General features: G+C 46.2%; 2 protein-coding genes across 3 annotated transcripts; one reads left to right on the top strand and one right to left on the bottom strand.

Annotated features, from left to right (window-relative positions):
• Nucleotides 1–22: 22 nt before the first annotated feature.
• Nucleotides 23–24,996, bottom strand: LOC117144530 (dedicator of cytokinesis protein 3). Of its 2 annotated transcripts, XM_033309754.1 has the most exons (13): nucleotides 24,265–24,996; nucleotides 17,246–17,487; nucleotides 17,032–17,180; nucleotides 7,579–7,699; nucleotides 7,279–7,516; nucleotides 5,489–7,222; nucleotides 4,611–5,431; nucleotides 4,440–4,549; nucleotides 4,308–4,325; nucleotides 3,956–4,162; nucleotides 3,720–3,894; nucleotides 3,439–3,660; nucleotides 23–3,371 (listed from the first exon to the last, which is right to left on the bottom strand). In XM_033309754.1, the coding sequence occupies exons 1-13, from the start codon at nucleotides 24,296–24,298 to the stop codon at nucleotides 1,419–1,421; spliced, it is 6,024 nt and encodes a 2,007-aa protein (XP_033165645.1). In that variant the 5' UTR covers nucleotides 24,299–24,996; the 3' UTR covers nucleotides 23–1,418. The 2 variants fall into 2 exon arrangements, with proteins under 2 accessions (XP_033165645.1, XP_033165646.1); XM_033309755.1 differs by lacking the exon at nucleotides 4,308–4,325.
• LOC117144538 (innexin inx3) lies at nucleotides 11,209–16,519 on the top strand. The gene is made up of 6 exons (XM_033309771.1): nucleotides 11,209–11,310; nucleotides 13,140–13,336; nucleotides 14,466–14,674; nucleotides 14,973–15,433; nucleotides 15,496–15,649; nucleotides 15,715–16,519. Exons 2-6 carry the CDS (start codon nucleotides 13,174–13,176, stop codon nucleotides 15,913–15,915), a joined length of 1,188 nt encoding a protein of 395 aa, XP_033165662.1. The 5' UTR covers nucleotides 11,209–11,310; nucleotides 13,140–13,173; the 3' UTR covers nucleotides 15,916–16,519.
• Nucleotides 24,997–25,084: the final 88 nt, after the last annotated feature.

Below are 25,084 nucleotides of genomic sequence, written 5' to 3'. Positions count from 1 at the left end.
AAAATATTAGAAGATGCTAAACTTTTCAATTTACTTGTTATACTTTATTAAATTCTTTAGTAAATTCTTATATTGGCGCCATGCATTTATAGACAATATGTTTATATTTCCTTTCGTAATAATTAATGTTTATTCGAGTGGTTGACTAGTTGTAGTTTATGATTAGTTGTTTAAATACGAGTTCAACGCTTTTGATTAATGCGCGTTTTATAGTATATTCAGATACATACATGTATGAAGACTCTATATAAATATGTTTATTTAAAAATTTACAAAAATGGAAAACTTATCTGATTCGTTATGAAGCTAGTAGCACTTTAAAATTCCTAATTGCCGTTCGCATATAAATATGTAGTAGTGGCGTATATGTCTATTTTTGTGTATATGGCTATATTCGTTAAAGTAAAAACTGCATTGCACATTTGTCGGTGTCCTGCTTTGTTTTCAGTGTATATATTTTGCGTTGATCGTTTTTGATTAGCGTTCTGAATTTTGGTTTCAGTATTTGATATCCTCTTTCAATATAAAAATCATTTCATCTTTATTCTCTTATCTAAACATTCTTCTTAGTAACTTTAGCGACAATTCCCCGTATAAAATTATATAAAATAAAATAATATTAAAATTAATAAAAATGTATATGCAACCTATATCATTACAACATTTGTTTATATTGCGCTTTGGACTTGCAGCAAAAATTTGGCACCAAAAATAATTAGAGTAAAAATAGTTCAAAAGAACGTGAGTTCCATTAAGAGCATTTCTAAAAACAAAAGTAAACAATAATGGTAAAAACCTAGCGAAATTTAATCTCACTCTCTGTGGGTCGCCAGGACCCCTCACTTGTTCTATAGATATATCTTTCAGCGCTGCGCGTAGGAAAAATCCGTCTGAGCGTGTGCATCCTGACTGCTTTGAGGGAGATGATACAACGGGCTGTGCTGGTGATGATGATGATGCTGGCAGCCGGACACCTGCTCCACCTGAAAACCATCGGTCTGCCGCTCCAGCGTTGAAAACCTCGTGGGGAGTAGCCTGGGAAACTGCTCCTGCTGATCCTGAACCACCGAGAAACTCAATCCACACGAGCAGTGCTCGATGTGGGGCTGTGCTGAGGTCAAGCCCGGAGTGGGATGCACTTGTGCCTGCTCCGTGATGATTGTGGGTGGTGGCGACGGCGAGGACAGACAATCCTGGCAGTAGTGAGTTGTTGCTGCCATCTGATGGTGTAAGTGAGTGAAGGACGATGGCGGCGGTGGGGGAGGCGGTGGCGGCGTCATCGAATGGGTTGACGAACTGGATTCCGTGGATTCCGAAGCCGTATCCGTGGCCGTGCTGTCCGACGTTGACGTGGATGAGGATGGCTTGTGTGGCTGATGTGGCTGATCGGGTGGATGATGGCAGCGACATATTGTAACTCAAAAAGTGCCGCCATCGTGCTGATGACTAGATGAGGATGAGGCTATTGCAGATGCCGGCATTGGCGCTTCAACAGCAGAAGGTGGTGGTGGAAGTGTAGCCAGGCCCAGCCCGTTCATCGGGTGCTGCAGCGTGCTATAACCATCGCCATCTCCATTCTGCTGCTGTAGATGATGGTGACTGTTTGTGGAATGATTCTGATTTGGGTGCTGACTGTGATTGAGTTGTGTGGTGTTCGCTTGTGTGCTGGGATGCGGTGAGTGGGTCTCATCGAGTGAAAAGTTGACCCCGTTGCTTGACACTGCCAAGGATTTGGGCGGAATGGGCGGCGGCGGCACTGGAAAGTCCTCCACATCAAACGAACTCGTCGAACTCTCTCGTTGTGTAATGTTCATTGATGATGCGGCATTATAGTCCAAACTCCCATTGCTGCTGATGCGACAGTGTTCCCGATGCTGCACTGTAATGGTCGAGATCGACGATGAGTCTTCGCTCAGGTTGTTAAGATTCATGTGGTTCAGTTCCATAGAGCTAGTCGTCGATATGCCGGAGTCCCGGAAATCATTCGGGGCAAAGCAGACGCTTAGGTGTCCACCGCTTCCGTCCTGGAAGTTCGGCGGCAGCGAATGCGGCTGCTGATCTGCCTCTGGATCATCGTAGCTAATATCAACAACGGAATACTTCTGGCCATGCTGCTGCTGCTGCTGAGAATGGCGACGCCCCACAGCGTCTCCGGAGCCGAAGTCATTGAATATCAACGGATTTGACGCCCTCTTGTCCGGTGTAATACCCCGCGGAGGCAGCGGAGGAGCATTGGGAGAATTCAATGTTGGCTGTCGTTTCGGCGGAACCTCCGGGCTGTCCATGGATCCGTTTCCAATAAAGTTCTGCGAGCGAGGACGATTTGGTACTGGAGGAGCAGCAGTATCCTCCAGAGGAATACTAAGACTCTCCTTGCTCAGTGTTTGGTAGGAGCTGAGTGGGTCCACGGGTCGTACAGTGTCTCCCGGTCTCGTGTAGATCTCGTCAAGATCATATACATAGTTGGAGTGGGCATTCGCATTCAAACTTGAGGAAGCTGTCGGCGGGGCTACTCGCTGCTCTGTAGGCAACGGTGGCAAGGGAGTATTTACAATGCTCTCGGAGTGCTGACGTTTCAGTCTGCCCATGCCGGATAAACTTTGCTTAAGCTGGGAAAAGCGTTCTAAAAGACGATTGTGCAGAGGCTGGACACCACTAGGCGCTAGCTGACCGTGTAGCTCGAGGGCCTGCTCCAGAATCTGAATCTGCTCCAGTATCAGTACCTTCAGCCGCTGCACATTTGCCTGCTGTCCAGCACCTTGCGGCGATTTGAGGAACTGCTCGGAGAAGAAAGCCTCCTGGTACTTGCTTATACCCCCCATGACATTGGCATCGATTGTGCCCTGCAGACGCATGGAGAAGGGATTAATATTCCTCTTGGGATCGCGCTTATATTGCACAATCAGCTCGGACAGTTCCTTGCCAGCGTTGCTGATAATCTCGCAAGCGTACTCTACCGGCGTTAACTCCTGCATCGTTTTCTGTTTGACCTCATACCAGCGTAGAATTCCTGGCAGTGGACTAGCAATCTCTAGGATGGTGCGTTCTATCCACAACGACTTGAACTCATTGTCCTTGTCAACTGTTCCCTTGTACATGGGGCGATCGTAAATGAACCGGGTTACATCGTTGACCTCGTAGAAACGAGCTATTTTCTCCGGCACTGGAACCATTGCGGTCTTCAAGGCCTGTGCATCCCCAACAGGTCTTACATTGCTGATCTGTATGTACTGATCCGGAGCATTCAGAATGGCGTTGTCCGGCGGACTGTTGTTGCCCAGGATCTGAGCACTAGGAAACTCCGTTTGCAGACGCTGTGTGAAGGCTCCAATTCTCTCGTACTCCAGTCCACGATACACAAATTGCTTGTTCTAAAGTTTTAAAATGTATAACCATAAGTAGATTTAATAAACGAGATTTCGAAAGTTCCTCACATACCCGCACAAAAAGTGGCAGACCCATTCCGTAGAATCCCACCCGGAAGTATTCCGGTTCCGGTCGCAACTGAGTTAGGATATTCTGGAAGAATTTGGCCTCCTGAATGAGTATTTCACTCAACTTGTTATAGTCAAAACGACGGGTTTCGTATAGTTGAGCCAGCTCCTTGCACAGAGGAATGCCCTTTTCCCAGCATTTTCCCTTGTCGAAGTATTTTAGGATCTGCAAGACATAATTAATGTTAAGTGTACATTCCATGTATGGTAGGGATGATGGTTAACCTCGTGGTATAGACGCTCCTTGCGCTGCCACTCTGGCTGACCACTATTATCGAAGGGGGCAAAGCTCTGGGTCTCACGATCCCAACTCAGCATGGAGGCATACAGTTTCAGAGTGAAGCCAGCCTCTGTGTAATTCTCTGCCTGCAGGTGCAGGTTGTGCAACTTGTAAATGTATCTGCAGGATTAAAAATGAAATTAAAAGCTGGAACAAACATATTAGCTGCTTGTAGACTCACCTCAGATACATCTCCTTTCGGTTGATTTCGTTTTTATAGAAATTAAGGAGATTGACTGTGCAGGTCATGCGCTTATCCCGATTTTCCTCGCCCTGCATTACGCTACGATAGTCCAGAAGGCGCTCCAAAAGTCTGGTGACTGAGGCTATGAAAGCGATGCCAGCCTCCTTCCAGTTGGGGTTCTCCACTTGGACTTTCTCCAGCAAACTAATAGCACACAATAACTGGTATTACTTTACGCCTTAATCACCGCCAAAGGGTAAGGTTACAAACAAATAAAATATACAACAAATGAACTAGCGAAATGAACTACATTTAAGGCAAGGAAAAAATTGCACTAAGTTAAACTTACACCAAGCTGAGATGTTCCCTTTTTATGGATGGCGATTGCAATGAGTGTGAAGTGAGTCATATATGTATATTTACAGACATTTACAAACATTTATGTACAACATATTGCCGTAAAGCATGTTTTGCAACTTACATGGTGCTGAACAGCTCCCTGTACTCGTCGTCGCCCTTGTTCTCGCTGATGAGCAGGTCAAGCTTGTCAATCAGTTCGCTCTCCACCAGGCGGAACGAACCACGAGCAGCCTGCTTGAGCAGATTCACATTAAATACCCGTGGTTGAAACGATAAAGTCCCAGCAACCCACCTGCTCGCACTGCATCATGTCGTAAAAGACCGATAGTGTGGCCTTCCGCAAGGCTGGCTCCGGTACCAAAGTGACCTCCAGGAATGGACCCACCATAGATGGAATAAAATGCAGCTTCTGCTCGCCCAGCTGCGACCACATGCTGAGTATCTGGAAGCCCATGAGCACCCGCATGTCTCCATGCGAGTGGAGTATCTTCAGTCTCTTGGGCTCCCTATATTGCTCCAACTGCAGGGAGGGCTGTGTCAAGAAGGCAACAGCCAGACTGAAGTAGCTCCACCAGAGCTGCGAATCGAAGGCCTGTGGTCCCAAGAATCGGTAGACCAGAGGCTTAGCGAACTCCTCCAGCGACATGCGCAGCACATCGTTGGCGGCAAGTTTCATTACCAGCCAATCGTTGGGAAACACATGCCAGTCCTGCGTCAACAGTTCCTCGTACACCAACAGTGATTTGCTCAGGAACTCCTTCAGATCCCGCGGATCTTTGTTGGGACTCAGCTCGTCCCAGTAGCGCTTGTAGTGGGTCTCGTCGAGCAGCTGCAGCAAGCCCAAGAGACAGGAAACCAACTGCGGCAGCACTGCATTGGATCCCTCCATTATTATGCTTATAGTACGGATAAGAATGCCCAGTATATTTTTGCACAGAGAGTCCAGGTCATGCTGTAAGGTGTTGGTCACCTTGTCGCGCTGCTCCTTCTGTAAATCGTACAGTTGGCTAAGAATCTCCGAGAGAATCTCAGCACACAGACGCAGTTCATCGCGGCGACTGAGATGCATGCGCAGGTGCTTGCAGGCCACCGAGAGAACCACAGTGCGAGAATCTGAAATTGAGTTTTTAATTAGGAAAATAGGATATTACTCTCCGCAATGTAACATACCATCCTCGTGGAACAACTCCCCAGATACCAGATCCTTGACAGCATGCAATTTCGCCTGAATTAACCGAATGGGAGCTCCCCGGGGAATGGCGTCCAACATATTCCGCGCCAGCATGCCCAACTCTGGAGCGGGCAGTGTGTCCTTCAATTGCTCCAGGACCACTCCCGTCGAATTAAGCAGGGCCTCCTGGGTGGGGATGATGACATCGTACGAGGGCACAGCCAGCATTCCATTGAGGGCCGTAAAAAGGGAGTGGAGGTCCCGCTTGAACGAGTCCTCATACTGCCCACCTGTTGCCCTGGCAAACAGTTTCCTCGACTGGATTAGCAACTTGAATATGTACTCCAGGGAACCGAAGCACTTCTGGAATGGGTCTGGGTGCTCTGCCTTGGTCATGAACACGGCCATGTGCTCCACTGAGGTGATGAGTCCTTTGTAAACCAAAGCAGCCGCAAAATGATTCTCGATGTACTCGTTCATCACCGGCCGAAAATGTTGGAACTTGTTGCTCTGCAACAGGCTGAAGATGCTCACTAGGACATGGAAGACCAGGCCCGAGTGCTGGGTGCTGTTACCCTCCTCATTGGAGAACATGGCAAACAGGGCGTCCAGCACGTCCTGCAGGAACTTGACCAGCTCTTCATCGTTGAGCCGAAGGACTCCCGTCAGCGAGTCCTGGATCGTTTCGGGATATGTGCGCCACTGCAGCAGCGAGAGAAGGTCAGCGTTCTGGGTCAGCTTCGTGGAGCAGAGCAGGGAACGCAGGACGAACACTTCTTTGGAACTGCGACTGAAGCAACCGCCACAATCCATTTTGGCCTGTGCATCGCGGGGTCTACACTGCAACCGCAGATAGTTGGATACCTGAAGCTTTGCGGGATCCTCGCACTTGTACACATACAACTCGTGCAGGCCGTCGCCCAGAGTGGCACCTCCGGTGTCCATTAGTCTGGCAAAGCTGAAGGCGAATAGCTTCGGTTCCGTCTTATCCCTCGTCGAACAGTGCCGGAACTCAAACCGCACATGAGCCGTTGAAAACTTGTCGATCGGCACACTGAGGCGCAACATCTCATTCCAACTGGGAGCATTCTGGTGGTACAGGATCATGGACCGGTACTGCGGCTGGGATTCCATGCCGGAGGCACCCCAAAGGCAGTCGGTAAGAACATTACCTGCCACATCGAGCACTACAACCGTAACGAGGATATTCTTCCCCGTATTCTTTCCACCGCGCTCGAATTCGCCGCGCTCCAGATTGAGGAAGAGATCGTTGCGGACATCTCCGGGCATGATGACATCCGGGAAGCCCATCTTCCTGGTTATCGTAGAGCTCTGGAAGAGCAGCGGCTGCTCCTGCCGCGCTTGACCCAGCCCACCGTGCAGGAGCTTCAGAGACACAACAATGCCCTGAGTTCCCTGACTCGTTTGGATGGGCGAGTACTTCCCGCTCGATTTCTTGATAATCAATTCGGGCAGCAGGTGAAAGTCCTTCTCCTCACACTGGAACAGCTTGAAGCTATACTCCCGCTCATCGGAGGACTGCTCCAGACTGCTATCGAAGTGTGCAATGTCGCCCAGCGAGAGAACACCCACTCCAAATGGTCGCCGGAAGGTTGGACCATGACCCAACGTGCCACCCTTCTCGATCTTTTTGATTGAGTCCGACTGAATGATCTTGCCCACGCGCATGACCACGGCCACCAGGTAAAGTTCCTCATTGAGATCAGCGGCACCTGTAGATGTAAAATGGTTTAGATCACATAACATATTGATATGATAACTCCCATACCCAAGTCAGTGAACACCGTGCAGTTGCTGTGCAACCTTTCAATGTAATTGGAGAAACCATCCTTGGAGATTTTGACCAGAAACCGTTCGGACAGCGGTCGCATGTGACTGCCATCATAAAGGAAAAAGTAGACCTCCGCATCATCGCCACCGATCCGATGCCCAAAATCGCGCATGCAAAAGTACAGGTGATGGGTGAGTATCTTGCGCTGCGTCTTCCGCCTCAAAGTTCCCCGACTCTGTGGGTTATCAAATTAAGAGTTATTACAACAATCCCACTGGATTCCATTACCATTGTTACCGAGGAGGCCTTGGCGTTATCAGCACTGCTCACGTGGACATTGTAGAGCTTCACGATGCCAATGCCATGTGGATCCACCGCCAGTGGTCCCTCTCTGGGCACCAAGTCCAGTCCGAGTTTGCTGCAAAGATCGGAAAGCATTTGCCGGTTGATTGATAGCGATATCAGGGAAGGAAACACCCAGCTAAAACAACTTTGCCACTTTGTCATGTGTGCAAAACACACATTTCAATTAATGGATCGTGGGAGCGGGCGCTCGAGGGGATCCCTTCGTATGCAATCAGGCTGGTTGTTTGGAAAACCATTAGAGCTTTAAGGAAATTGACGCATTCGTAATTAATTGTCGCTTGACGGAGTCGTGCGGAGCGCCGAGAATTAAATACAAATTTGGTCAGTCATCATGGGTGATCATCATTAATCAGCTGGGTATAAACCCAAAATAGAACACACCGCGAAGGGAATGAAGATTTATTTTGGGCAATTTTTAAGAGGGAGATCCCATAAAACATTGCTTCTGAGGGTATAGTGTATGAAAGTGAGTAAATTAAATAATCGATTTAAAGTAAAGAATTCAAGATGGTTTAACTATTTCTGTATTGTTGTGTTTTACATGTTATTTCTTAATAATTTCAATAGACCTATCTGCAAAGTATGTATCGTTTGTGTTTAATATGTTTAATATTACAATAGAACCAGTAGACTATCAAGTTCCACGGAGTCTGAGTAATTCGTAGAACTCATGCAAATCGAATGAATCAGTGCCAAGGCAGCCTGAGAACCTGTCACGACTCCACTCAACTTTCGGAAAGTAGCTCAAATCGAGAATCAATCGAGTTCTATCGCCAAAGATCGTATCTAAATGGATTGGGTCGATCATTAACTTCACACTATCTATGGCCTGTACGTGCCTGCTGTTTCGTACGGTGGCTACCGATTGGAATTTACATGATGATGATGGCGATGATCAGCCACGGATCTTGGACACACATCGCATGGCCCGCATGACGCATAAATTTCGGCTGCTTACAGCCGATCGCCGATCCAGCCAGATGAGGTACACAAAAAACTACACCAGCTAATGGGTTCACGGCATTCCGGTGGCGCATGCGAGAGGAGCAAGAAGAGCGGTGGGGAGCGGAGAGCAGAGGAGGAGCGGAGTTTCGGCCAGGTTCACATTCACAGCCAGGTTGTGGCCAACGTCCAACGTCATCGGCAATATGTTGACGATGCTGCTACCTCGGCTACGCTGCGCCTTCTACCTGGCTTACGCAGCGAGAGAGCCAGGCATCTTTTACCATCCAACCTCCAGCTCCAGAACAAGCCGAAGAAGCCGTTTTGCTGTTAACGAGGCCTAAACGGCTTCGCTCTGGCTCAGGTGAAATTCAAAATGAGAAAGAGCGATAGAGAGAGAGAGAGAGAGAGAGAGGAGGGATTTCCAGAGAGATTCTCCATTTTGGAACCGGAACCAGTAGAGAAACAATGGTGCTATAGTAGAGACCTCGGAGAGCAAGATCTATGGGTCTCGGTCTCTGGGGAATGGCATGTTTGGCTCTCTGGCCATATAGAGATATATAGGTTTGTGTGGGGTTCGAGCCACCTCTGTTACGCCGGGAGCCGTGGCTCTGAGTTGACGTGACCAAATGAAGCACTGCGACTCGAAAATGTATCTCATGGATACGAATATGAGAGGAGCGCGTGCGCGGCTGCCTGGGACCCGCAAAAATACAAACGGTAGCCCTGCTGGTAATGAACACTTTAAGTCGCTTTTAATTAAGTGCCTGACCCAAAGCTCAACAGGTGAAGGGAAAGGGAAGCAGCCAAATGTATTCCCCAAAAATGCCAACCCCTGCTTTGCTTATCAAATTAACAAATGCTTTTTTAATTAAGCCTCGCCTAAAGTGTTGGAAATCTATGAAGATATGACACAACAAAAAAAAAAAACAACAAAAAAGGCGGAGGAGAAACGAGAAGACACAACAAGATGGAGAACCAGACGATACAGAAAAATTTAATTATTTACACTTCGATAAGCAGGGCTGTCAACCACAAACAAAAGCAATAGCGACAACGCGTTCGATTGCATTGTATCTATGGGTTTGGTCTCACCAGCGGCCCAGATACACGGCATATCACAATCACACATGCCATATATTTCGTATTTAATGTCTTTATAAAAGGTGTAGCTGGCAGATACATTTCTGGCGAGAGGCGACAGGCCACAGGCAAGAGGCCAGGCCAGGGAGCATAGGGATAAGGGCATGGTAACCGGCATCGGGAACCCTCAATAAACAAACAGTGCAACGCGCAGGGAGGCGAAGTGGAGCGCAGCGGTTCAGGACATGGAAACAGCAGCACCACCAGCAGCAGCAGCCATTTCGAAATGCCATTTCATTATGGCCAAGACCGAAGATCGCGGCGGGCCAAAGCAACCGAGCTGAGTCATTCCATCGGGCCAAGGAGTTGCAGGTTTCGGACTTGGAACTTGAAACTCGAAGGGGGGAGAATTTGGAGCCCAGATCCCAGGGAAATGGGAGGAATGCCTGGCAACAAGTTTGGCGTTGCTTGTCTAGCTCTCAGCATGCAAATGGATCTTCATTTCGGAACCCTATACACTGAGATCGCATCTGTGTGCGATCGGCTACGACGTGTATATGGGCCTGGAATATAACGACGAATAGTTCCTTAGACCCACTTGGCGGACCCTTCAGAGCGGCGTCTGTGCTGTCAGAGGACTCGCTGGATGTGCCGAACAGCGATAAATTAAACGAACTGGCAGCTCCAAGTTCCGAGGAATTAATTGGAATGCACTTGGGGTCCACCTCATTAATTTTACTTACTTGAGTTTGGATACGAGGTCCCATTAATTTAGAAGTGATTGATAGAAGGATAAATAATTGCATGGTCTAGCGATTGCATAAGAACCAAAAGTACGTACTAAAGACTTCAAGTTTTCCAGTACTTGTAGTACTATATTCAATAAAAAAGACTTTGTGATGCATTAATTTTAAAATTGCATGCTATACGTAATATAATCACTTAAATAAGGAGAGAGATTTTCAGCAAGCTATTGGTACATATACAGTTTTGTTTTCTTGAACGCTGCCCAAGTCTTAAATATATCTTTTGTTCTTTAACTCTTTTATTGAGTGTTCCAGTTGTGACCCATTGTGTTCCAAAATCTTTGTCTGCTCTTCGTCGACTTGAACTGCGACTGTTTAAGCTACCCTAACCTAATCTGAAATCCAAATCTAGCTGATAAAGTTGTATAAAATTACCCCCTCCACCCAGAGACCAAACTAATCAATGGATTTACAGATTTCAAATCCAGATGTTATTGGGCCTTGTTCAAGTCGTTTCAAGATCGAGGGAAAATCTGGGAATCGAGCTATCTGAGCGAGAACTACCTAAGCGACCTGAGGTGGTTGGGTGGGTCCTCTGCACCTCGGCACCAAATACTTCTACAGGTAACAACACCGGGTCTCTCGGCTCAGGTAAAAGGCAATGCGCGAATGCAGCTTGAGCGTAATTTCGAACTGGGAGCGTGAACCAGCTGGGATCGCTGGTTCCGCCGGAGAGGGAGGAAAACCACCCAGATCGCAAGAACGACTCTCTCTCTCGGCTCGGGAGTCACTTATACAATGGATCGTTCGGTTTCGAGCTCGGGGACTTGGTTTTCAGTAGGTTTTTGAACGCCGCTGAGAGCAGCTGCACATTTTCGAGATACGGATACGGGTATGGGCACCACTGAGTGGTCTGAAATCACAGCTCAGCACCACTGAGCAACCACCAAGCTGCACGCACACCACCAACAAATGCAGTTGCGAGTGCAATTCCAGCTGAGTCTGTCTGTGTCTGAGTGTATCTGTGTGTTTGTACTTGTGTATAATAGAAATCTCGCATCTGCAACAAAGTTAAAAACAAACAAAAAACAACCAAAAAAACCAGCCAGAAATTATAAATACTGGGAGCGAAAACCCGTTTCCGAAGTGTCAAAGTGGCAGCAATAAATTTAAATGCGAGCGGAGAGCTCTGAAAAGCGGAGCTACTTCGACTCCAGCAGGAGCAAAAGAATCACTTAAGTGTGCGAAGGGGTCGTCGCAGTTCGGTTCTGGCCAACTGGCAGGTTGCTGTTGCCAATCTTGGTAGCAACACCTTCAGGAAAAAAGGAGAAAAAAACAAAACACCAAGGAAAACGACACAAAATGAGAGAGAACAGTGGCAACAACCGATCGGATCCGATCGCGACCGCTCAGCTCCGCTCCCAAAAAGAAAATACCTTAAAACCAGTTTCTTTTTTTGTCTTTTTCGAAAAAAAGAGGGAAAAAAGAGTTATTGAAAGAAAAAGGCCAGAATTGAAGTTGGCCCGAAATGAAGTGCTCTCCGCGTATCTGTGTGAGTGCCGTTCGTGGCGCTGTGTGCGTGGTAAGATTGAATGTTCAGTGCAGAAGCTGATGCATTTAAAAGGAGTAGCTGCCGTTGCGCAGATACAGATACTTTGCGACTTTAATTGCCGCTCGCATGCGTGCGACAGAGACGACTCTATGCGCCCTGCGTGCGGCGCAGTGTTGCTGTGTGCGTTTCGCTCTCGGAGTTACGGATTCCGATTCCGATTCGGATTCGGAGTTATATACGATGCGATCTGTCGTGCCGAAATGAAATACAGCCAAAACACACACATAAAACACACAATAGCCCGAAACACAAAAAAAATTTGCATATAAACAAAAGAGCCGAGAAGAAAGCCAACCAGAACCTGATCCACGGCGAGCCGAAATCGAAAAACCCAACTCGAAACCCAAAAAGCACATACAAAAGTCCAAAAAGTGGGAAAAGAAAACAAAACCCCTTGGGATTTCGGTCTCTGTGGGCATGGGGACAAAGTGAAATTTATGCGTGGGTTGACAAAAAGCTGTACCGGTTCTGAGAGCCGAGTTCTTGAGATGAACTTGTTAGCTATCTAGTACTTTTGGGGACCGCACGGGGGTACCAGGCGAGGGCAGGGCATTCAACCTGGGCCTGGAGCTTAGCGCAGATTAGATTAGATTGCACAACATACTCGCATTATTCAGTTAGAAAGAGAAATAGCTATGCTCCCGACAAACAATTCCGGCACTGCCCAAGCACTTACTTAATTGTAAGTGCGGCTTGTCGACGATAACGCCGAGAGCCCCCGACAAGCGATGGAATAGTTTGGTATGCCATAGTATGGCATGTGAACATGGACTGACACTGGAGCTCAGATTGGGAGTAGTGGGGAGGAAGTATGGACGTGTATGTGAGGCAGGGTGGTGAAATAATTTGGAATATGTCATGTCTGTCCTAGATAACGCACAAGGCAAACACACAGAACACAATAAAGTGTGGCAAAGAAATAAGGCAGATTGCAATGCACTCCACAAATGATAACTTGCTCCCAATCCGATATCCTAACAAAAGCAAAGTAACACAGATTCGAATCAATGTTTATCATTATTAATAATTTAGCGCAATTAGGAACTCTATGCCCATTTCTCACAGTGTCCCGCTGCTCATCTCATTAATGCTCTCTCCTCCACTTGCAGTTAGCTTCGTTGCAGCAGCACACCAACCATCAACATGGCGGTCTTTGGCATGGTCTCGGCTGTGTCCGGCTTCATCAAGATACGCTATCTGCTGGACAAGGCGGTCATCGACAACATGGTTTTCCGCTGCCACTACAGGATCACGACGGCCATTCTGTTCACCTGTTGCATCATCGTCACCGCAAACAATCTGATCGGTGAGTTAGCACCTACTGAAAATTAGTGCAGCTATGCAAGTGTTTAGCACTTGAGTAGCCCAGTTCGTCAGTTTGCTTTTGCAATTGCTGCAATGCTGCTAATGCAGCACTAAATTCCAAGAAATACGATTCGACCCATTTGAATCCGAGCTCTTCGGAACGGAGGCATAAACGCGTGCAGAGCTTTCACAAATTGACCGCAACACGCTCATCGGATTTCAGCTAAAGCCATTTATTCGAATGACTCATTCCTCGGTCGCCACGGGTGGTGGTGCTGGCCTGTGCCTCGCCAGAAATTGGCGTGAAAATCAATGTATCTGGCTCCAGCTGGGCTCAGTGAATGGTGTCTTACATAATGGTACTTGTTATTAATATGATTTTACATTCCCACGCACTTTTAAGCGAGCTCTGTATTAAACTCGAAGCAGTTATTTCACTTCATTCGAAAATGGGTGATAAGACAAAAGGCCATGAACAAACAAATGCTTAGCGTTATCAAAAATCAGAATTAGCAACAAATAGTTTTCAAACGTTTTGTGGTTTAAATTATGCGAGACTTCAATCTGATCTAGGCAGCGCAAAGCGCAAAGCAGCTTCAATCCAAATATTTGTGCATTAAAAGAAGTGCTCCAAAAGTGAACAACTGACAAAACCACAGTCAAATATTGACGGTTGGTTCTGGGAATTCCCCATCCAGCCCGCTCCACCTTCGTCTGCAGCTCCATTTGTATCCACTTTGTTTGTCCAAAAGGGGGAGGAGCGAGAAGGAGAGGAGTTGGAGCAGGGGGAGTCACAGTAAACGATAAAGTTGGGGCGCACCCAAAAAAGGCTGTCTATCTGTTCGTCCGTCCGTCCATCCAGTTGAATGTTGCAGGTTTACCTATGGCACGTCTGCAGCCATAATAAATGTAACCGTAGCATAGTCGTTACCGCACCCACAGCGTCGACAAATTGGGACCGTGGAGCCAGCTCCACCAGACCACCAGAGATTGCCCTAATGGCACTTGACGTTGACGAACGGCTGGCGAGAAGGTTTCTGGCGAGGAATGCGCTTGCGTTTCCCTTGATCTGAATTGCGACGAGGTCGAGTGCATATCTAAAAAAAGTATCTCTATCTCTGCGCTTGCAGGCGATCCCATAAGTTGCATCAACGACGGCGCCATTCCGATGCACGTGATCAACACCTTCTGCTGGATCACCTACACGTACACGATACCTGGCCAGCAGCATCGGCAAATCGGAACGGACGTGGCTGGTCCGGGATTGATCAATGAGTACGGCCACGAGAAGCGCTATCACAGCTACTATCAATGGGTGCCATTCGTGCTATTCTTCCAGGTGAGTGAAGCTCGAAGTAATATTTGTAAGAAGTACTTGGGAAATATTTACAATTTGAATTGTTTACATCCTATGAAATCCATAGGAGCAGTATTTAATTGAATAATTCCCCACGCTTTCCCAATTTACATGATGATGAGCAATCTTGCAATACGAAAAGTTCCATCTTGTCTGTAGAAAAAGTGAATTTAATTGAAGTGGCCTATCACATGATGTTCGCTTTAAACGTGACAAATGTGGTTTCTTTAATTTATTGTAATTCCCGCTTCCGACCAAACTAATCTGTAAATTATTTCAGGGGCTCATGTTCTACGTGCCCCACTGGGTTTGGAAGAACATGGAAGACGGCAAGATCCGCATGATCACCGATGGACTGCGCGGCATGGTCAGTGTGCCGGATGACTATCGGCGGGATCGCCAGGACAGGATCCTCAAGTACTTCGTGAACAGTTTGAACACCCACAATGGCTACTCGTTCGCATACTTTTTCTGCGAACTGCTTAACTTCATCAACGTGATTGTGAATATCTTTATGGTGGATAAGTTTCTGGGCGGTGCTTTCATGTCCTACGGCACGGATGTGCTCAAGTTCTCCAACATGGATCAGGACAAGCGCTTCGATCCGATGATCGAGATCTTTCCCCGGCTCACCAAGTGCACGTTCCACAAGTTCGGTCCCAGTGGATCGGTCCAGAAGCACGACACTCTCTGTGTGCTCGCGCTGAATATCCTCAACGAGAAGATCTACATCTTCATTTGGTAAGTCGTTGAGTGGGTTGTTACTCTTCGAAGAGATCTTTAACCCTTGTTACTTTTCATAGGTTCTGGTTTATCATCTTGGCCACCATCTCCGGCGTGGCTGTGCTCTATTCACTGGTGGTTATCATGATGCCCACCACCCGGGAGACCATCATCAAGCGTTCTTATCGCTCGGGACATCGCAAGGAAATCGCCGGACTGGTCAGGCGTTTGGAGGTGGGTGCCCAGCTGAAATACTCTACATGAGTTGTATATTAATCCGTTTTTGGTTTTCTCAACAGATTGGTGACTTCCTGATCTTGCACTTCCTAAGCCAGAACCTCAGCACAAGATCCTACAGTGACATGCTGCAGCAGCTCTGCGGTCTGCTAGGAGCATCCCGAACACCATCCGCACCGTCGACCCTGGAAATGAACCGCATCAGCCATCCGATTTATCCGCCCGTGGAGACCTTCGGCGGCGGCAAGGAGACGGAGACATGAGCCCGTGGCCAGGGAATGGCTTCAAAACAATGATTTCAATGATTTCTCAATAATATTTGTAGGGGGGAGATAGAGAGAGTTGTGTGTCATGAGGTTGGGCATTTCCATTTCTACCACTAAGACTGCAAGAGAACGAATCAGCAATTGCACTTTCGGAGATCCAACTCAGTAATGTTCTGTGCGAAATATATTTAGCAAAATTATAAGGAAACAATCTTTGAATTTGGTCCTAGGCAAGCGAAAGACAGGTGCAGTCCTTATTGACACGAGGTGAGCCACAGAGTGAGAAGATACAAAACAATAAATCAAATAAAAATGAAAACAAAAAAAATATCATAAAAAACGAGAGGGACACAGGCAGACCGTGCAATTTGTAGGTTGAAGATGATTGAACGACGATCGAGGATATCCCATAAAACGATTTTGCTACTTGGTATCGTAGTTAGGTCGTTGACAATGATGCGCCATTTAAAATATACACTTAAGTTTAGCAGTTAGCTCGATAGTGGACAGTTGGATAGTTCGGATCGAGGAATACCTATGCAGCTATATCAGCTTACCGCTCACGCACGCTCACGAAACGTTGATCTATATAAAATTGTAGTAATCGAATGGTACGAGTACGACAAGGAATATGATTATGAATATTTAAACGAGTATACACAATGCTCCCGCTATTTTTGTCCTAACATTTAGTCTACAGATATATCGTAATTTTAAGCAATTTTGTTTATAACAAAATTATTGTGATTATTGCTAGAAAAGAACACATTTTACATAAAGCGAAAGAGAACCCAAGCTATCTAAGTTCAAAGTTGTAATAAATATTCTATATACAATTTCAGCTAAACCCAGTAGTTATCAGTGGGCGGGAAGCGATTGTGGTTTTGGATTTCTCAATCCCGAAGGTCGGATTTTCCATTGTTTCTGAAAAAATCTGCGCTTTAGAACTTGAGTACTACGCATTTGTTGTTATAAACAAGGGAAATCCTCAAGAACCACTTTATGTTTCTTTACATGAAACGCGAATACACGAAAGCCTATCTTCAATAAGCTATGGGTGCTTTCATTAGCTTCCAATATCTCTATATCAATATCCCATATCAGATCACTTACCGATTGCCCCAATCTATCTTGGAAACCACAACCATCTGAAGCTCCAGAGTTTGATCCTGGGTCATGGTGGCACTAAGGAGTTCCCTCCGACTTTCCAATATGGAAAACATAACTTTGCGCAGGGTTTGGAACTTGTACGCTTCGCGATCCTGAAAAAGATTGGGAATGGGAAGTTTATCAAATGAACCAAGTAGTTGTAACTATAACCACTTACCACATAGAGACGCTTCCAGATCTCCGACCATTCGCGCAGGACCTGCGTGCATTCGGCGACCACAGGATCGATTTTCGAGAGGTCCTTGATATGTATGTAGGTCTTGGGGAAGAGACCCACTGCCCGGGACTTTCGGGGGCAGGAGCCGCGGTACCAGTGCTTGCACTCCTCCACAATGTCCACGGAATCGCCGACATCCAGTGCCAGGCCGAACCGGACATCGCCGTGCCAGTTGTGGATGGCTGTTGGCGAAGAAATGGGAAAATGTGTTAATGAAAATGAGAGCAGGAACAGCTACAGTCCAAGAAGCGTCTGGATTACAACCAGTTGCGTTGCCACTTCTTGGCCATGACATTGCCCCAGGATGGACGGCGTGGCAATTAAAGTGCCCCCCTCGAGTGGCCACTTGAGCATGCCACGAGTGGCCCGGCAACAATAAATACTTCAACTATAAATAGGCAAATGGCTGCGAAAGGAAAATACATGCATCCGAATGTGTGTATTTTTATGGAGCCTTAGTGTGTATATGGGGGTGTCTCTCTTTGTCGGGAACACGGAACAATGAGCAGCACTTGGCCACGCCGGCAATCGAACACTTTGGCTCGTGGATGGATTCAGCAAGACCCAAGTGCCAAGGAGCCCACTGCCAAGCGGAGCTCTAACTGGAGCCACATCGCCGGGCTCTGCGAGCTGCGGGATATATCCGCAATGCTGGATATGGTGGCTATGGCAACGATTACACTGGCAACTTTAGATTGAAATTATTCTAGGAATTTACTAGGCCAAGCAACACATTCTGCTGTGTGGAATCTTTGGGATATTCTAAGTACAGTGTTCAATTAAAATGTAATCCTAAATAAACCCTTTTAAAATAAAGGAATTGTAAACAGGTGAGTCGTTTTAAAACGATTTGTGTGATTCATAAATATTCATGCTTCAGTGATTTGTAGGATTACAACGTAAACCTCGGCATTAGCAAGAAATTTCTTCCCCATCATTCTCGATCTTAGGGTTCTTCATTTGTATTCCGAACAGAGCATGTCCGATTTTTCGCCGTGTATCAATTACAAATGCAAGGCACACTCTGTAGTCTGGGAGGCGCCGCAAGCCGAGGAAGCCGGCCTTCTGATTCTGCTGCTTCTGCTTTTTGCTTCGGCTAGGGTGGTGCTGATGTGGATGTGGATGGTGGTGCTACTGGTGGTGCTGGTGGTGATGGTGTCTGTGGGGCTGGGTGGCTGTTGCTGTGCATGTGGGTGTATATGTGGCTGTGGATGCGGGGCTCCCTTGTTGAAAGACAAACGAGCGAGCACGGCATGAGCATATCAACGAAAGGAGCTAATAAAACGCACGCCCAGACAGACAGATAGACGGATGGAGGGGGATTCGGCGGAGGCCGGAGAGATGAAAATGAAATGCTTCAGTGCCATGAAAATGGGCAAACTGCTTCCTGTTGTTGCTACTGTGGCTGTTGCTGCTGCTACTGTAGATGCTGCTGCTGTTGCTGTTGCTGCTGCGAGTGCTTTATGGTGGCTGCTGCTGCTGCTGCTGCTGCTGCTGCCTTTGCCCCAACTCCACTCCACTTCACTCAGCTTTCAGTATTTCAGCTATAGCATTCGACAACCGCCTCTAACTGGCTTCAATTTGAGCTGCTCGTCGCGAATGCGGCAGCCCGATTTAAATGAATTCTGGAGACGCTAAATAGCAAGTATTTTATAATTTAAAATGCCAGTTGAAGACCTCCGTTCCTGGCACTTCAGTCGGCGCAGGCAAACACTCCAGCAAATGAGCACACATACCCACACTTTGGCACTCGCAAAATATGGCAGTGCTTTAAGTTTATAGAAATTTCAAGTATAAGATAAAAACTTCAAGCAAGAAGCTCCATATATGAAGACTTGTAAAATAATAAAGACAGCAGTATGTTTCCTTTATTGAAAGGATATTAAGCTCCTCCATAAGTTCGTTTGCGGGTAGAATCCGCATTTTTGCTGAGTGTACGTTCTCACACATCCCGGATTCCACAACGCAGTAGGCAAAGTGCCAGCCAAGCGCTTGCACTATTTAGGTCAGTCACATTAGGAAGGCGTCGGCTTGGCAAGCAGCTAAAACTCAAAGCCAACTGGAAAAACCCGCCGCAAGTACACTCGCAGAAAAGGGTTAAAGAAGCCGAAGCAGGATCTTAAAAGCCAAACGTACTACAACAACTTAATTCAGATTAACTGAAGAAGAAGATAGAGAAAGATGAAATCTTTGGGATGTATCTAGTAGTAGAAAAGCACTCTTAAATGTTCTCTTCTATATCCTCTGCATAAATTAACCCCTTTCGCCGAGTGCATAAATAGTTTTAATGAGCATTTAGCCAGCTTAGGGGAATTTAATATTAAATTTCATAAAGTTGACTTGAAGTGCCACTGGAAATTGGCAGGATCATCGTAGGCCGCGCAGCATAATTACTTTTACAATGAATGCAATATCCCAAAAGGCTCGGCTTACATCACTCCTTTTGTATGCCCGGTCACAAAGGGGCAAAGCTGGGGGAGATAGCTGGATAGGAAGGAGCGGAACGGAACGGAACGGAGGACACAATGCCCACTCCAACAAGTCCGCAATGTCAACAAACGTATTTAAATAAAAAAGTCGTTAAGGCAAGTGCATGGCAAATGGAAGAGGGGGGCTGGCGGGTGGCAGGGGTTCCCTAGGCGGAAAATAATTTTAAATTAAATGAAAGAGCACTGCCTGCTGCACTACTACTACTCGCTGTGTGACTCAAACCGCAGTCGCAGCTCAGCTGCAAGTGGATTAAATGAGCTGGGCGTGAGGGGGCCCATCTTCTTCACACTTGACCCCTCCCCCCTGCGACGCCCCTGCACTCGTGTGCCACTGGGGAGGCTTGAGAATTTAATTAATTAATTGTGTTATAGCCAGCAGTATGAGGTCGCCGACAAAGTGGAACTCGCTCGCCGGCTGCGGAAAGGGAAACCACCGGAATGTGGGTCAAGTGGCTGGCCTAAACCACTAAAATTAGCTCCTAATCGTTTAGGGTTATTGCTACTCCAGGGAGTTATGACCAGAGCAAGGCTTAGATCCTCGAAACTGCGCCCCAAAACTCAGGCAAACAAAGAAAAACGTATAAATAAATATCCATGACATATTTATGACCACAGTTTGTATGATTTAATGCGTCTTTCGCACACAAATATTGCTTAAAATAATCCAGCTTAAGTATAAAGTGGTCGTTTGAAGCAAACGAGTTATGAAATTGAGCAAAATCATCATCAAAACTATTACCACATGAAATTTGGATATAGAGCTACAGAAAGATACATCTTACTGACCCTGAAGTTTCATCGCAAATTAGTAATATAAACTTTTTTTGTACATATGACTCATTTTGTAAAGACTTAATATAATGTATCATCATTTTATATTTGAAATACGAGTCCTATTAAGTGCCTTCTGTTTGGCGGAATCGACTGAAACCTGTTCGAAGAAGGAAGCATGACCCAAATGTCAATCAGATGTCATTATCACAGGCATTGTCTGAACAATAGAGTTGGATAAATGAATGGATGCTGGAGCACTATCTGTGCATGTGAGGCGAACTCCCAGCTAAACAAAGCGCACTTCCATCCATTGTCAAGTGGATTTCATTGCAATTGTGAGCTGTTGCCGTCGGTTGGAGTAAAAACGGGTATGTGGATACACAGATACATATACATACATATGTGTACGTGTGGTTGGGGCCTGAAATATTTGCTTATTATATGCATTTTGTATCTCTCGATGTAATTAAATGCATTTCATATATGCCACTCAATTGAGTGCTTGCACACCCGTTTGTTTTTTGTTACTGTTTGCATTTTGTTTTCGCATGTAATTACTTATAGCACTTTGAGTCCACATGGCGCGCATTTGTTTGCTCATTTTGGGAAACTTACATTTCATGCCCATCAATAAACGCCAACTGTTAATGGCCATTAATCGCCGGCAGGAAGAACTTGTTCGCTATTTGTTCAGTACATTTACCTCACTTCCATCTAATCGCTTATCTCACCTGGCTTATCGATGGCAGGGCCGGCTACTTCCGTTGGGGGTTGCCTATCACTGGATAGGTACCTTGCCTAGACCTGGCATTTACATAAATCAGTCCGCGGACGGGGTCACCGACACCCCTTCCATCCATCCATCCATCCGGAAGGCAGTGTGACCGATAATGCGCCCAAATGCGTTATACTGATAAATTTCGAGTGTGCGTGCGCGCGGCCTGTTAATCATACGCCGTGTGTCCCGCAAATGGCAATTCATAAATAAATCGTTAAAGACGAATTATGGAAGTACAACTCAAATGGACGAGTGTTCCGTACGCACCACTCGAATCGGAAAATAAATGAAAAAGAAGCGCGCCCGCCGAGCATATTAAACAATGGAAATGAATCAATTTTATGCGCACTCGTGTGTGTGAGTGTGTGTGCGGTTGGTTGTGTGTTATTCTGAAGGAAGGAAGCGCTGCACAAATTTGTGCGGCCAAATGCATAAAATGAATATTAAATTAAAGTTGAAACTGAAATTGCCGCTGCGACAGCGGAATTCGCTGGAAAAGGCAGAAAGGCAGGCGGAAAGTCGGAGCGGCAACATCCGGTGCCGCAGGCCTGTCCCTTCCCGCCGCTGCCCTTCATCCCCGCAGATTCATTCAGATTTTTTGGCAAAAAGTTGCGTAAACTTTCAGCTTCGAATCTAAGTTCGCCAACTCCCGAACGGAGTGACCCGCATGGCCAGGTCCAGATTTACGAGGGTTGCTCCGCGGAATTGTCACCATTGTGCACGCGACTCACTGCGCAATTGAGGGCACAGCTACAGTCCAACCTCGCTGAATTGAACCTTTTGAAACTCAAGTTGGTAAACTTAATAAAAGCTACCATAAATTTTCATTCAGCCAATTCAGCAAACAGGGATTTTAACCATACTTTACAATCATACAACAAAATTCCATCTTGATTGTATATAATATATTATTTCCTTTATGTAGAGTCTATTAAACTATTCCTTGAGTTTATGAAAGAAGCATTGCAATAGTAATTATCCCAAGTGCTTTCAATTTCATGTGCGAACTCAATATACAAAAACTGAATGTAAACATGAGTAAAAGCCTGATACATTTGAAAGATGATTCGCCATATACTACCCGTGACAGATGGCGGTTTCAGCTTTCAAGTTATTGATGTTCGACTGTGTGTGCAGCAGCAGCGGTACAGTAATTACTTATAGGGGAAGAAGTGCAGAACCAAGGGCTGCGGACAAAGAGCGCGCTGGTAATGAAGTCATTGCCCAGCAGTTGCAGTTGGCCAGCACGTGGCGCTCCCAGATGAAAGGACAGGAGGAGGACAGTGGGCCGGGAACCAAGGAAGTGGGTCCAAAGTGGGCACAAGGAGGCGTTGCTGGGCATTGTGCAAGGTTAGGGCGTTGGCTTGGCAGCGCCTCGAATCGCTAATGATGCTAAACCAGCCTGGATCGCTGGATTGCTCGATGACTGACTGACTGATTGATTTGTGTAAACTCTGACCGCTCTCATGTCAATCTCTGCCGGGTTGAATGTGGAGCAAATGTCAGCGCACAGCAGCCAATAGCTGTCTCCACGATTGATGACGAACTGGAGCGACTGGAGCACAAAAACGGAGCTGTAATGAAGAGTACTTGGATGGTACTGACGAATACTGCATACCCTTTATCACCAAGATAAAAACAATATAGAATACCAAAGTAATCAATTCATTTTATTGGAACATTTTAGGCGTTACATCGCAGGAGATATTCCTTTGGGTAGAGCATCCCATAAACAATGAATATTGGTGCTTATCTGGGCGAGGAAAACCCATTGAAGCGGCACAATGAATAAAACTTGGCACAGAGTCTGGCACTGAAGATGCTGTACGTAGTACATCGCAAATCATCCGTTGTCGTTCGCTGGCTCTTTTATTTTATTTTATTTTGTCTTATTTTATTTTGTTGACTACTTCCCTGCCCTGTCCCCTCCGTAATTTGTTAAGCGCTGCCATTGAAGCGAGAAGTGCGACGAATGCGGAGATAATGGAGCATCCCAGTCGAGGAGAAACCAAAACCAGCACATTGTGCTGCCCAAAGAATACCCAAGATCCACACTTGTATTGTTCGCATGTGTGTTATCACAACACGCAACTTGATTTTCCACGCCGGTTACACAGTGGTAACCGTTGAAATGTAGACTGTGGTGCAGGGGAAAATATATTTGCTGTTTATTTATTCTGCTAAAAGCTTGATAATAGATATGTCTTATAACTAATCAGGAGAAAACAGCTACATATTCCAAGTAAAATGTGTAACGCGAAAAATAAAGTCCATAGCAAGCATCCCTATGGATGAGGAGTTTAGATTCCCTTTTCTTTCTCCTTTCTATATTCTATCTACCAAGTATGTTTTATATTATCATACTAGGAAATATAATTAAAATGTAATTACTTTCAGATCAGAATCAGAGAAATCAACCAAATGAACTTGGAAAAACGTATATTTTGCATGCAAAATAAACATTTTTCTAGGTGTTCGTAATTACGAAAGCATTTAAATTGGCAACACCTGGGCTGGGGGGGAAATTGGCAACGCGACAGCCGAGCGCTGTGCGGGAAAACTGTGTGTATAAACACATCAAATCGCAGCGCGGCGGCAGCAACAACAAACAGGGAAATCTCTTTGAGATACACTACACGCTGGTCGGAAAGGGGGGAGGTGCGGTGAGCTGGGGGATGATGATGCTACAAACAGTTTGTGTACAAAAATAAGTAGAAAAATCGCTTTTCCTCCCCGCTCGGAAAAGTGCGGGGGTGGTTGGCATGGTATCCGGCGTTTCGCGGAAAAACGCGTGAATCGCCGCAAAAGGCAGCAATAAAAACAAAGGCCGCGCACGTGACGCCCAACGGGGGGTGGTTGGGTGGCTGGGTGGCTCGGAAAAGTGGGTGGCACACCGCCCACTTTTATTATTTACTCACCAACTCCGTATTTGTTGTTCGAAGGTATCCACATTTTGTCGCTGCTGCTCCGCTGCAAGTTTAGCCGAAAAAATCCAACTTAGCCGGCCACTCCCTGCATTTATAATTAATCAACGGATTTTTGCGAAAACACCCTTTTAATCGGCGAATATTTGCATTTGAATTCACATTTATAACGGCCAATATTTATCAACAATTTTTCGCAATAGCTCACATGCACACACACATACACATCTACGCACTCCTCAATAAAACTTTCGCTTTTGTTGTTGTCTATCTTCCTCTCTTTCTCGCACTTTATCTTGTTTAATAACTACTTCTACAAGCAGCAAATACACTTGCTACATCGCTGTTTTTGTTGTCGCTGGAAGGCAACGATCGCGGTTCCAATTGGCAATGATTACCGCTAGGTGGAAGAAAAGGAAGTGGCTGATTGGGAAGTCTGGAAGTGGTGGCTTTGCTTTTGTTGCCTTTTTCACGGACCCGAGCACACACAAACAAGAAAATCAATACGAATTTGGGACTCCCAGCCGAACTTCCAATTGGATTTCTACACTGTGCGCAATTTAAATTGCTCGTCCCTTGGCTCCGCGAATTATTACTGTTGTTTGCAGCTGCACTCGCGACGATTTTAATTTTTGCTATTTTTTGCGTTTTATTATTTTTCGCGTTCTCCGCTGCGCAGCTTCCCGGGCGCAGCAACAACAAATATCCGTCCGCCGCTCAGCTGTTTGAAGAACAACAACAAAATTCGGGATTCGTCGGCTTATATACGATGCAGTGTGGCCAGTTGCTAAGCGATGGATAAGCTTACTCTTGA

Source organism: Drosophila mauritiana, chromosome 3R (assembly GCF_004382145.1).
Source record: "Drosophila mauritiana strain mau12 chromosome 3R, ASM438214v1, whole genome shotgun sequence".
Lineage (NCBI taxonomy): Eukaryota > Metazoa > Arthropoda > Insecta > Diptera > Drosophilidae > Drosophila > Drosophila mauritiana.
Note: the sequence above shows the minus strand (reverse complement) of the source record. Positions and strands in the feature narration are given on the sequence as shown.

Excerpts from the sequence above, each read along its gene's own strand:
- LOC117144538 (XM_033309771.1), top strand. The coding sequence starts at position 13,174 with ATGGCGGTCTTTGGCATGGTCTCGGCTGTGTCCGGCTTCATCAAGATA. Across the intron at positions 13,337-14,465 it reads CACCGCAAACAATCTGATCG|GCGATCCCATAAGTTGCATC; the intron begins GTGAGTTAGCAC and ends CTGCGCTTGCAG. Across the intron at positions 15,650-15,714 it reads GACTGGTCAGGCGTTTGGAG|ATTGGTGACTTCCTGATCTT; the intron begins GTGGGTGCCCAG and ends TTTTCTCAACAG.
- LOC117144530 (XM_033309754.1), bottom strand. The coding sequence starts at position 24,298 with ATGTGGATACCTTCGAACAACAAATACGGAGTTG. Across the intron at positions 7,223-7,278 it reads CACGGTGTTCACTGACTTGG|GTGCCGCTGATCTCAATGAG; the intron begins GTATGGGAGTTA and ends TTACATCTACAG. Across the intron at positions 3,372-3,438 it reads GTCTGCCACTTTTTGTGCGG|AACAAGCAATTTGTGTATCG; the intron begins GTATGTGAGGAA and ends TTAAAACTTTAG.